Source organism: Chrysemys picta, chromosome 21 (genome assembly GCF_011386835.1).
Source record: "Chrysemys picta bellii isolate R12L10 chromosome 21, ASM1138683v2, whole genome shotgun sequence".
In the NCBI taxonomy this organism is placed as follows: domain Eukaryota; kingdom Metazoa; phylum Chordata; order Testudines; family Emydidae; genus Chrysemys; species Chrysemys picta.
This window is the reverse complement of record NC_088811.1, coordinates 20,419,999-20,433,952: the sequence shown is the minus strand read 5'-3', so window position 1 is coordinate 20,433,952 and position 13,954 is coordinate 20,419,999. Positions and strand designations below refer to the sequence as shown.

Here is a 13,954-nt window from a genome sequence, read left to right as displayed (position 1 = left end):
CTTTCTCTTGGGGGAGTAGGGGTAATGCATTTCAAATGTGTGCATGTAGTACGCCAAGCGATTACACCTTGTTCCACTATCTCAAACCCCATAAATAATAGCTGTTGCTTTATGTTTTGTGACAAAGTTCCTCCTCTATCTTGGTGGGTCCTGCGCTTATTGGCAGATTTTCTTGCCTCAAAGATTCACCATGTGGGTTGGGGAACAGCCCAGAGACCTTCCCCTCTAGAAGAACCCACAGTCCAGGTCAATTGGGAGGTTTGGGGGGAACCCAGGCCTGCCCTCTACTCCAGGTTCCAGCCCAGGGCCCTGTGGACTGCAGCTGTCTATAGTGCCTCCCGTAACAGCTGCATGACAGCTACAATTCCCTGGGCTACTTCTCCATGGCCTCCTCCAAACACCTTCCTTATTCTGACCACAGGACCGTCCTCCTGGTGTCTGATAACGCTTGTGCTCCTCAGTCCTCCAGCAGCACACCCTCTCACTCTCAGCTCCTTGCACCTCTTGCTCCCAGCTCCTCACACTCACACCACAAACTGAAGTGAGCTCCTTTTTAAAGCCCAGGTGCCCTGATTAGCCTGCCTTAATTGATTCTAGAAGCTTCTTCTTAATTGGCTCCAGGTGTCCTAATTAGCCTGCCTGCCTTAACTGGTTCTAGCAGGTTCCTGATTACTCTAGTACAGCCCCTGCTCTGGTCACTCAGGGAACAGAAAACTACTCATCCAGTATCAGAGGGATAGCCATGTTAGTCTGAATCTGTAAAAAGCAACAGAGGGTCCTGTGGCACCTTTAAGAGTAACAGAAGTATTGGGAGCATAAGCTTTCGTGGGTAAGAACCTCACTTCTTCAGATGCAAGTAATTGGAAATCTCCAGAGGCAGGTATAAATCAGTCTGGAGATAACGAGCTTAGTTCAATCAGGGAGGGTAAGGTGCTCTGCTAGCAGTTGAGGTGTGAACACCAAGGGAGGAGAAACTGCTTCTGTAGTTGGATAGCCATTCACAGTCTTTGTTTAATCCTGATCTGATGGTGTCAAATTTGCAAATGAACTGGAGCTCAGCAGTTTCTCTTTGGAGTCTGGTCCTGAAGTTTTTTTGCTGTAAGATGGCTACCTTTACATCTGCTATTGTGTGGCCAGGGAGGTTGAAGTGTTCTCCTACAGGTTTTTGTATATTGCCATTCCTGATATCTGACTTGTGTCCATTTATCCTCTTGCGTAGTGACTGTCCAGTTTGGCCAATGTACATAGCAGAGGGGCATTGCTGGCATATGATGGCATATATAACATTGGTGGACGTGCAGGTGAATGAGCCGGTGATGTTGTAGCTGATCTGGTTAGGTCCTGTGATGGTGTTGCTGGTGTAGATATGTGGGCAGAGTTGGCATCGAGGTTTGTTGCATGGGTTGGTTCCTGAGTTAGAGTTGTTATGGTGTGGTGCGTGGTTGTTGGTGAGAATATGCTTAAGGTTGGCGGGTTGTCTGTGGGCGAGGACTGGCCTGCCTCCCAAGGTCTGTGAAAGTGAGGGATCATTGTCCAGGATGGGTTGTAGATCACTGATGATGCGTTGGAGAGGTTTAAGCTGAGGACTGTAGGTGATGGCCAGTGGAGTTCTGTTGGTTCCTTTTTTGGGCCTGTCTTGTAGCAGGAGGCTTCTGGGTACACGTCTGTCTCTGTTGATTTGTTTCTTTATTTCCTTGTGTGGGTATCGTAGTTTTGAGAATGCTTGGTGAAGATCTTGTAGGTGTTGGTCTCTGTCTGAGGGGTTGGAGCAGATGCGATTGTACCTCAGTGCTTGGCTGTAGACGATGGATCGTGTGGTGTGTCCGGGGTGGAAGCTGGAGGCATGAAGGTAGGCATAGCAGTCGGTGGGTTTTCGGTATAGGGTGGTGTTAATGTGGCCATCGCTTATTTGTACAGTGGTGTCTAGGAAGTGGACCTCCCGTGTAGATTGGTCCAGGCTGAGGTTGATGGTGGGATGGAAGCTGTTGAAATCATGGTGGAATTCTTCCAGGGTCTCCTTCCCATGGGTCCAGATGATGAAGATGTCATCAATGTAGCGTAGGTAGAGAAGGGGCATGAGTGGACGAGAGCTGAGGAAGCGTTGTTCCAGGTCAGCCATAAAAATGTTGGCATATTGTGGGGCCATGCGGGTGCCCATAGCGGTGCCACTGGTCTGGAGGTATATATTGTCACCAAATTTGAAATAATTGTGCGTGACAACATCAAGCATTCCCAAAACTACGATACCCACACAAGGAAATAAAGAAACAAATCAACAGAGCCAGACATGTACCCAGAAGCCTTCTGCTACAAGACAGGCCCAAAAAAGGAACCAACAGAACTCCACTGGCCATCACCTACAGTCCTCAGCTTAAACCTCTCCAACGCATCATCAGTGATCTACAACCCATCCTGGACAATGATCCCTCACTTTCACAGACCTTGGGAGGCAGGCCAGTCCTCGCCCACAGACAACCCGCCAACCTTAAGCATATTCTCACCAGCAACCACGCACCACACCATAACTCTAACTCAGGAACCAACCCATGCAACAAACCTCGATGCCAACTCTGCCCACATATCTACACCAGCAACACCATCACAGGACCTAACCAGATCAGCTACAATATCACCGGCTCATTCACCTGCACGTCCACCAATGTTATATATGCCATCATATGCCAGCAATGCCCCTCTGCTATGTACATTGGCCAAACTGGACAGTCACTACGCAAGAGGATAAATGGACACAAGTCAGATATCAGGAATGGCAATATACAAAAACCTGTAGGAGAACACTTCAACCTCCCTGGCCACACAATAGCAGATGTAAAGGTAGCCATCTTACAGCAAAAAAACTTCAGGACCAGACTCCAAAGAGAAACTGCTGAGCTCCAGTTCATTTGCAAATTTGACACCATCAGATCAGGATTAAACAAAGACTGTGAATGGCTATCCAACTACAGAAGCAGTTTCTCCTCCCTTGGTGTTCACACCTCAACTGCTAGCAGAGCACCTCACCCTCCCTGATTGAACTAAGCTCGTTATCTCCAGACTGATTTATACCTGCCTCTGGAGATTTCCATTACTTGCATCTGAAGAAGTGAGGTTCTTACCCACGAAAGCTTATGCTCCCAATACTTCTGTTAGTCTTAAAGGTGCCACAGGACCCTTTGTTGCTTTTTACTCATCCAGTGACCAGTATATTTGCCCTCTACCAGACTCCTGTACCCCACTGGTCTGGGTCTGTCTCAGTTTTTACTTTAGAAATGCATGGAACAGTAACTGCAGAATGCCAATCACATTGCTGATTCCTGTTGTAGTACGTGTATTATTGTTGCAGTAGGTGCAGTACAAAGGTAAAGAAAACACAGTCCCTGCCCCAAAGAGTTTAAAATCTAAAAATAGTAACTGGGCACCAGTACATGACCTAAGAAGTATAGTGATCCTATAAAAGAGGAGCAGCCGTTTCTCCAGCCCAGACTTGGAGGCTGCTATTTATAAGTAGTTGGCTCTGGGCTACTCCAGATCATACTGCTGGGGCTATTCTGCAGCTGGGCTATTAGGGGAATGCCTGTCTGAGATACAAATACTGTAGGAACATAGGAACGGCCGGACTGGTTCAGGCCACTGGTCTCTCTAACCCAGTATCTTGTCTGAGACAGTGACTAGCACCAGCTGCTTCAGAGGAAGGTGCGAGAGAACCCCTATGGATGGGGTTCAGCAGGATTGGGGAGAGATTGCACACCAAAGGGGGAGATTATGTAGGGGTGCAATGAAAGGGGAGATCATGTTGGTGCCTGGGAGGGTGAGGAGGGAAGTAGAGACCTTGGGGGATGGAAGAGACAGAGAAGAGAAAAGGAAAGTGAGGGGCACAGAGACCCCAACACCTCATTATTTCTGCACCTTCTCTCTCAATAGCATTTCTGATCCATAAGACCAAGTGGCCTCTCTGTTTTCAGACAGACTTGCCGTGGTCTATTTGTCTACCCAGCTGAGTGGCCATCTCCACTGTCTGTGAGCTACCCCATAGTATTCCAAGGTGCTGGCTGTGGCAGTCACAGGGTCATTCCTTTTGAACCGTGGATTCATCCCCCTTCTCCTAGACAAATAAGCTTCATTTCAGAAGCTTCCTTGTACTGAGGAGCTCTGTCTACACTAGTCTTTAGTCTGAAAAATGCCCCCCCGCCCCAAATTAAAACTAGAGTCGCTCTGGCAGCGATAGCAACAGTGGGAGCCCTAGTGTGGACAAAATGCTGGCATTCTTACCCAAGCAGGGTTAGATCATACAGTGCTGAAAACGCTGGGGGCCACCTGGAGCACCCCCATTATTGTCCCCAACAGCAGACCTGTGCCTGAGTCAGTGCCAGTGCAAAATATTTCAGCTGAAAGCCTGCCATAGACACAGCTCCATGCCTTGGCTCCCACTAAAGCTTAGCTATAGATCTTCCTTTGCTCAACCTAGAATTAGCACGGAGAGACAGAAGTGTGAAGGCCTCATATGGGATTCATATGTCCTTTCCTGGCTGAAGTGTCACTCTCTCTTTTGGTCCTAAATTTAAAGGTACACCCCTCCCCCATATTTTCCACTAATTCCCTCTGAACAATCATTTCTATTCTAGGTCAAATATGAATTTTTTGAAGATGAAGCTCAATCTAGCAGTTGGGTGTATGTGGTTTCTGGGTGGGGTGAGTGTTCATGTGATCATCCTGATTACAGAAACTGCTACTGGGTAAGGAAGAGTTTATAATTTCTTGGGAATCTTTCATGTTAGCGTTGTCATATTTCTTAGCTGTGCATCTAGAACATGCGGCCAGGTGTATTTTAAACAGCAAAATAAATTAAAAAAGCATTTTGCTGCACTTTGTGCAGGAAAACGGCAAGGCAGCCACGTGTGACCTTAGTATATTCATTGTGCAAGCTGCAGTTTAAAATCAAGGGAGGAGACAAACAGGAAACCGCAGGGTGTTTTCCATCCATAGGGTAGATAAAGCATGCATCAGAATGTGGAGTGGAAACATGTAATTGATTTGGCCTTCAGGCTTAGGTTGAGATTGTTATACTGGATTGTATCCAGCCTGAGTTTATGGAGCTGTGTGGCAAATGCCACTTACCAATAGAAAAGTAACCAAACAAAATAGGAGGGTGCTTTAGCTTTTCCTGTTCCTTTACAAGAGGCCCTTGCTAAGACTCGCCTTCGAGAATTGTCTACCTCCCGGGGGTGAGACAAGGACCATTTAAAGATGTTACCAGTGGAGCCGCATACATGACCCATTGCAGATCTAAAGGCTCAGTGTGACAGTATGTAAGAGCCAGAGCCACCCTCAATTCCTGTCCTACTGCCATGCTCCGAGTGTCTCACTCGTTTTCTGTCCTGAACTGGAAATAGGAAGCAAATTTTGAAATGAGGATGAATAACAACCGGAACACAAATGGTCAATATGGAGTCTTTAAATCCGGATGTTGGTGTTTGCTTTTAAAGATCTGCGCCAGCCCACCCACACATTACTGAGTTCAGTGCAAGAATCCCTGGCTGGAATTCTCTGGCCTGTGCTAGCAGATGGTGAGACTAGATCGTAGCGGTCCGGCCAGGCACTCAACTGTATGAATTTTTCCCCTCTGCTGCAAAGTTCCAAAGCAAACTGCCCTTCTTGGGGATTTCTTTCAATGGATTTTGCTTTTGATGCCAAACCTAGGCACAGTGCAAAATAGAACTCAAAACAAACAGTACGCCTATGCTTCTGTTTCTAGAGAGACTAATCTATTTCAAGAGTGAAGCTGAGAGCAGGCGGAGTTGAGCAAGTGAAACTAGTGGTCTGATTGCACTCTTACTGGGTGGTCATAGGGGCACTGATGGAATTGCTTCACTCCAAATACCACAGCCAGAAGCTCCTTTTCCATTTGGGTATTTCCCCTGTTCAATCTCTGAAGGTCTCTGCTGAGATAACTGACCAGCTGCTCCTGCAAAAGAAATACACCCAATCCTTTCTCTGATGCATCCCACTGAAGAATCAGTGGCTCTCCTGGTTGATAGTACTTCACAACAGGGGCGTCTGTTATCATTTGTTTCAGTATGTCAAATGTTTGCTGTTGGGAACCTGCCCAGTCCCACTCAACATCCTGCTTTGTGAGTCCATGTATGGGTTCTGCCACTGCAGCCAGGTTTGGACAGAAAACCTATTAATCCTATGAAGAGCTGTATCCCTTTCAATCCACTGGAGCTGGCATGTCTCTGACTGTCTTGATCTTGTTGGGATCTGCATTCAGTCCCTCTGCTGTGAGCAAAGTCCAATGTGTGTCACCGCATGCTGTTTGAGTTTTATGGTCTTGTCTTGTAGCTTTCTGTCATGGTCTTTTTCAGCTTCTTTATCATTCCCTTTACCTACAGCGAGGATATCATCTGCAATTACTTTCACCCCAAGCAGCCCTTCTAGCGCTTGGGTGAGATAATCTAGTCTGACCTCCTGTATAACACAGACCATAAAACATCTCCAAAATTATTCCTAGGGCAGCTTTTAGAACAACATGCAATCTTGATTTAAAAATTGTCAGAGATGGAGAATCCACCACAATCATTGGTGAATTGTTCCAATGGTTAATTACTCTCATCATTAAAAATGTATATCTTATTTCCCATCTGAATTTGTGTAGCTTCAACTTCCAGCCACTGGATTATGTTATACCTTTCCCTGCTAGACCGACGAGTCCATTATTAAATATTTATAGACTTTAGTAAAGTCACCTCTTAACCTTCTCTTTGTTAAGCTAAATAGATAGACCCAAAGAGCTCAATCGCTATAAGACATATTTTCTAATCCTTCAGTCATTCTCATGGCTCTTCTCTGAACCCTCTCAAATTTATCAAAATCCTTCTTGAATTATGGGCGCCAGAACTGGACACAATATTCCAGCGATGGTCACACCAGTGCCTAGTACGGAGATAAAATAACCTCTCTACTTGTACTTGAGATCCCCTGTTTAAGCATCTGTGATAGGGTTCACTTACCATTAGGGACGCCTCCTTGTGGCTGCATCTGGGGATTAGCTCTGCTCAGGTCTGATGCCCTCTTCCCTGCACCATGGCCCCTTTCTCTCCAGGACTTGGGGAGCTCTTGATGACTCAGCCCTCTGGCCAGGTCACTGTAGTCATCCTCTTCCAGGGTAACAAAGTCTCTCTGGACCAGCTGTCTGGTGGCATCTCTTGTGCTCCTGTGCCACTTCCCAGTGGCTAGTAGGGGAACCCAGGCACACCCTGTACACTGGCTTCCCAGCCCAGAGACCCTATAGCAAGCAGCCAAGGTCTGCACAGTCCTACCACTTGTTGCTGTTTCCCTGGGCTTCTTCCTACCTAGCCTTCAGGTGTCCTTTGCTCACAACTCCTGTGGGGTTGAACCCCAGGGCTTATTCTCCCTCCTGGGATTTCTCCTCCTCTCCTCAATGCAGACTCTCTTTCCCTGAAGCCTCCTTCTGCAGCAAACTTCCTGGCTTTTTAATCCAGCCTACTCTGGCCCAGCAAAGCTCTTGTTAAATTAAGCCCAACTCTCCCTCCAGGTGCAGCCAGGTACCCTAATTGGCCCCTCAGGCCCACATTAACCCCTTCAGGATCTGTGTGGGATACAACTCCCATCCCAGCATCCTAGGATGGCATTAGCTCTTTTGGTCACAATGACACACTGGGAACTCATGTTCAGTTGATTGTCCACCATGACTCCCAAAACTTTTTCAGTCACTGCTTCCAGAATAGAGTCCCCCATCGTGTAAGTATGACCTACATTCTTTGTTCAGAGATGTATAGGTTTACATTTAGCCATATTAAAACACATATCATTTGCTTGTGTCCAGTTTACCAAGCAACACAGATTGTTCTTTATTATTTACCACTCCACCAATTTTTGTGTCATCTGCAAACTTTCTTCTCTGGAACATCTCTTGTCCTGGGCTTATGTCCATTGGCATGTGCAGCCATCTTTAGTGACCAAATGGCATTGCAGAGGTTGTTGGGATGCTGGACTCTTTATCCAGACTTATGTGCCAAAACCCATTCCTCACATCACAGACTAACAATCCAGACTTATGTGCCAAAACCCATTCCTCACATCACAGACTTGGCAAGTTCTGGCAGGTTGTCATCAATTGTGGCCAGGGGAGAGTGGCATCTTTTCAGAGCCCATGTTGCAGGGCAAGTGCACCCCATGCCTTCTTGGGACAGGGTGGGGGTAATGATGGCCCCATGGCTGAGTTTATACAACCATCCCTTGTCTTTGGATAGCTTGGCCTAGCAGTCAGAGCCAATAGGGCTGCCCTGTTCAGCAGGGCTGTGTGGCCTGACAGCCAGTCGGGGGAGGGGGAGCAGCAGTGGCAGCTGAGTAGGAGGCCCCAGGCCCTCCCAGCTCCACCAGGTCCCAGTTCAGGGCCCTGTCAGTGGCAAGTATGCCCATCACTGGGTCAGCAGGGAATCTGCCCCAAACACTCTGATCCCATGTGGCACAATAACTAGTCCCCCTGAGCTACTTCCTACCCTGTCCCTGATGCAGCGTCCCCAGGGTCTCTGGGCTGCTCGGTCAGTGCAGCTTCCAGCAGCTCTGACACTCCTTGGATGTCCTCCGGGGTCTCAGTGTCCCTGGTTTCTGCCGTCTGGGGCTTCCACGGTTCCCAGGCTGGAGCTCGCAGCGTGCATCCTCCCTCTTCAGTGGTCCACCCTGAATGAACCAAGCTGCTCCCTTTTATATCTAGTCTCCAGCCGGCGCATGCCCAGCAGGGTCATGGGGGCGTAGCCTCCTCTACCCAGAGAGTAGAGTTAACCCTCGCAGTACCACTGCAGGACAAGTGCGCCCCGTCACAGCCCGGTTTTGGGTCTATGCAGAGGCACAATTTGCCTGGTGGCCTCTGTACCATCACCATACTGCATACCCAGGCTGTACTGGCTTGTTCAGGTGCTACGATTGATAACCCTGCTCTGCAGACTTTTGAGCTCCTTGCATACTGGATAATGCAGTGCCCCTGGAATTTTCCTTTGTGGTATGCACACAGGTTCCACTGTGGGGTCTGCTTCCAGTCGCAGGTTTCCTTAGAGGCATATGTCACCTTTGAAAACATTCTCCTTATGCTTTTAAAATGTTCTCAATTGCCCATGGGACTCTCCCTTTTGCTTCTTGCACAGCAGCTATGAAACGTGGATGCTGTCCCCTGATCGGATCAGTGGCCGTTATGGCTGTATTCCCACAGAGAAGTCTGTGGTGCTTACCATCCGCCGCCACCAACAACGGCACTTGGCACAGTCTGGGATTGGGGTAGGCAGAGGGTACTTGGAGAACAGTTCCTGATGGTCATCGAGAGGGAACTCTGTAGGAAGATTGCCATCCTATTGGTTGGCCCCTGAAGGAACAGCATAAGGATGAGTGTGACTGTGCTGTTTGCCTCTGCCAGGACCTCCTGCAGGGACCCCCTGGAGGAAGGTGCATTATTGGCATTTCGGACACCTCCACTCTCCCATTGGCTGGCTGGGCAGCAGGTGCAACCACTGGAGAGCAATTTAGGGGAGGGATTTGGGAGATGAAGGACCACCCACCCACACATGCTTTGGGTGGCTGCCAGGCCTACACTGGACGGAGGGGACATTGTGAAGTGTGGAGCATGCAGGGCCAGAGCTGTGCAGTGATGCGGAGAAGGGAGGAGAGGCTCACATGGAAGCTCCATTCACCTTGTGCAGTCTTCTTAAGATAGCTAATGTAACGCCAATGTTTAAAAAGGGCGCTAGGGATGATCCGGGCAATTACAGACTGGTAAGTCTAACGTTGGTACCGGGCAAATTAGTTGAAACAATAGTAAAGAATAAAATTGTCAGACACGTAGAAGAACATAAATTGTTGGGCAAAAGTCAACATGGTTTCTGTAAAGGGAAATCGTGTTTTACTAATCTATTAGAGTTCTTTGAAGGGGTCAACAAACATGTGGACAAGGGGGATCCAGTGGACATAGTGTACTTAGATTTCCAGAAAGCCTTTGACAAGGTCCCTCACCAAAGGCTCTTACATAAATTAAGTTGTCATGGGCTAAAAGGGAAGGTCCTTTCTTGGATTGAGAACTGGTTAAAAGACAGGGAACAAAGGGTAGGAATAAATGGTAAATTCTCAGAATGGAGAGGGGTAATTAGTGGTGTTCCCCAAGGGTCTGTCCTAGGACCAATCCTATTCAACTTATTCATAAATGTTCTGGAGAAAGGGGTAAAAAGTGAGGTGGCAAAGTCTGCAGACGATACTAAACTGCTCAAGATAGTTAGGACTGTGAAGACTGTGTGCAGACTGTGAAGAACTTCAAAAAGATCTCACAAAACTAAGTGATTGGGCAACAAAATGGCAAATGAAATTTAATGTGGATAAATGTAAAGTAATGCACATTGGAAAAAATAACCCCAACTATGCATACAATATGATGGGGGCTAATTTAGCTACAACAAATCAGGAAAAAGATCTTGGAGTCATCGTGGATAGTTCTCTGAAGACGTCCATGCAGTGTGCAGAGGCAGTCAAAAAAGCAAACAGGATGTTAGGAATCATTAAAAAGGGGATAGAGAATAAGATGGAGAATATCTTATTGCCCTTATATAAATTGATGGTACGCCCACATCTTGAATACTGCGTACAGATGTGGTCTCCTCATCTCAAAAAAGATATACTGGCACTAGAAAAGGTTCAGAGAAGAGCAACTAAAATGATTAGGGGTTTGGAACGGGTCCCATATGAGGAGATTAAAGAGGCTAGAACTTTTCAGCTTGGAAAAGAGGAAAATAAGGGGGGATATGATAGAGGTCTATAAAATCATGAGTGATGTGGAGAAAGTAGATAAGGAAAAGTTATTTACTTATTCCCATAATACAAGAACTAGGGGCCACCAAATGAAATTAATGGGCAGCAGGTTTAAAACAAATTAAAGGAAGTTCTTCTTCACACAGCGCACAGTCAACTTGTGGAACTCCTTGCCTGAGGAGGTTGTGAAGGCTAGGACTATAACAGGGTTTAAAAGAGAACTGGATAAATTCATGGAGGTTAAGTCCATTAATGGCTATTAGCCAGGATGGGTAAGGAATAGTTCCCTCGCCTCTGTTTGTCAGAGGGTGGAGATGGATAGCAGGAGAGAGATCACTTGATTATTACCTGTTAGGTTCACTCCCTCTGGGACCTCTGGCATTGGCCACTGTCGGAAGACAGGATACTGGGCTAGATGGACCTTTGGTCTGACCCAGTACGGCCATTCTTATGTACATGTGGCTGTCCCAAGGCTCCTCCATGGTGATCCCCCTTAAATACTCCAAACCCAGCACCTGAGAGCCAAGAGGAAGGCAGCAGACACCCACCTGCTTGGTTGCTCCCCATGAACTCTGTAATGGAGACAGCTCCTGACTTAGCTGGTTTTCCCAGGGCATAATGGGGGAATTGGGATGTGCAGGCTTATCCCATGATAATTGCTATGCTGTGCTTACCAATCTGTGGTGGGGGTGGTGGATAAGAGCAGAGGAAGAAGGGGACAGGGCTTGGAGCTGGTGGATAGGGCAGAGTGGGAGGGAGACAGAAGGAGGACAGGGATGGGCTAGGAGCCCAGGGCCAGAAGGATCCATAACCATTAGAAAACACTCCACTACCAAACCTGGACTTGAGCCCAGGAATCCTCATCGTACATTCCTCTGTGGTCAAAAAATAGCTGTGAAACCCACTGGCAAAATGTAACTCATCCCCCTCTAGGGACTGGTCCACATAGAGGATAATAGCCTGACTTTTTTGACTGTTTATTAGTTTGAGTGGTAGAGGTCTATGCTGTGGATCTAACATGCCGCCGAACCCTGATGAGGACCCAAGATGGGGGTCAATATGGCTCCATATGATGGAATTTTTTTTTTAATTTGGAAATTCCATAAATAAAGCCTACATTAAAAGAAGACCTGAAGAAGAGCTTTGTACAAACTCAAAAGTTTGTCTCTCTCACCAACAGAAGTTGGTCCAATGAAAGTTATCACCTCACTCACCTTGTCTCTCTACATTCAGAGAGCACTATTAAGTTTGCAAAATCAAGCTCTCAAGAGTTAGAATAAACCAGAATTAAGGTTTTCCTTGCAACCTTAATTTGCTTATCGATTACATGATCACGTACTATTTTTTCCATAGGACCTCTGCCTCATTCAGTGCACTTGAGAACAATGGAAGCTGCTAGGAGCAAAGTACTTTTGAAAATCTAACCACACTTGTCAGTGCTGAACATTCTCAACTCCGGATGTCAGCAGGCTGGGGGTTTTAAAAGTACCTAAAGAGGTTAGGCACTCGTTCGCAGTCGTAGGCAGTGGGTGTCAGACAGTTTTGAAAATCCAACCCCTATCCATACACTAATGATTGCTCATTGCTCTCTGTGTTTCTTTCAGAAGCCCAGCTGAAGGAGGTGGAGGAAATGCTGGAACAGGAAGGCTTGTCTGAGATAGCTCACAGCAGTCCCAGCGAACAGATTGCTTATTTACTGGTAGAAAGAACTACGCTGCTGGAGAAACTAGAGATTGCAGATCAAAAGCTGGATTCGCATAGCTACATAGATGGACTGTGTGCAGCACAACTTCAGGTATCAAACGCCTCAGTTGGTGATTATCTGATTAGCCCCTCCGAAGAGACAATTAAGGCTATTCTCGGGTTTTTTTGTTTTTCTTTTTATTAAAAACAATTTTATCATTTACAAGAACCCTCTGGATTCTTAAAGCTGAAGTCTGTTTCCATACTAATTTTTACCTATCCATGTTTGCACTTGCTTTGCTCTAGAGGTCTGGAATTGAATAATTAACAGCATTATTTTTTCTATAAAAGGAGAGAATGCCGAAAGCTTTGTTATGAAAAAGAAAACCTATAAGGCCCAGTTCAGAAGTCTTACTCAGGTAGTATTGGCTTCCCACTGACCCTGGTATTTCTGATGACTCCATGTGCAGGATTTCATGAGTCATGCCTCCCTCAAAATTGTGAGATTAGCTTAAAAATCATGAGACTTTAAAAAGAATATAGTGTGTTCTTTCTAGCTTTTGAGGAATTCTTCACAACCAGGAAGAATAGAAACTTAATTAAAAAAAAAACACAAAAGCTAAGAGTCTCCCAATCACATGACTGCAGGACCTGGGGCTTTAAGTAAAACACTATGTATCATGAGACTTCTAATCTAACTAGGAGATCTGATACACCTGTGCATAAATGAGGACTGAGTAAGGACTTCTGGACTGGATCCATAAAGGTCTTGGAATGGCAAGACTAAGGCTCTATGACAGAGCTTATTTCTAAAATCCTTCAAAGAAACAGGAGATGCTTTAGAAGAAAAAAAACTCTCCTGGAAAAGTTGCCTGGCTATGTATTTTAGCCCCACAGGCTCTCATATTTTTAGGCTGCTTATTGCAAAACATGGTTCATAACAAAACCAGCAAAACAAAGAGTAGTGTTAGTTTGATGTACCATTTCAGCCATAACAGCCATTTCTAGGAGACTTGCTACAAGAGTGCTCTGTCTCTATCTACAGGTAAATAGTGAACAGAAAAGGTGCCAGTACATGGTGCTCAAGAATACGTAGCATGGTTCGTGGGTTTTGTAGGACCAATAAAACTTCTTATTGTATGCTGCAAAAGGTTCCCTCTGAGCAGCTCCTTACAAGGCTGGCCTCATATGTGCTTCTGGAAACCGGGTGCCCCCGTCCTGTCCTTTGCCTTTGAGCTCTGGAGGGAACTTGTCTTGGTCCCAGCTTCCCACTGTCAAGGAAGATGTTGCCTGCTGCTGTTAGGGAACTTGTGATACGGAATAACCACAACTATAAGAGCCCCTTTCTGGGTCCTGAGTGTTCTGTCGCAGGCTGTGTTTTCAGTAGTTATGCTATTATTAAATTTTACCATAATCCTGTCATATTTTCAGTCTATAAATAGTAAAATGTAAAAGCGACAAAAAT

The 13,954-nt window shown here is 46.3% G+C and overlaps 1 protein-coding gene across 1 annotated transcript in view; it reads left to right on the top strand.

The window, feature by feature from the left end:
- Positions 1–13,954, top strand: part of CCDC30 (coiled-coil domain containing 30) — a 127,634-nt gene that overhangs the window by 21,539 nt on the left and 92,141 nt on the right. Inside the window, exon 4 of the mRNA XM_065575188.1 lies at positions 12,411–12,601. Coding sequence (XP_065431260.1) covers positions 12,411–12,601 — 191 coding nt within the window. The remainder of the gene's footprint in view (positions 1–12,410; positions 12,602–13,954) is intronic.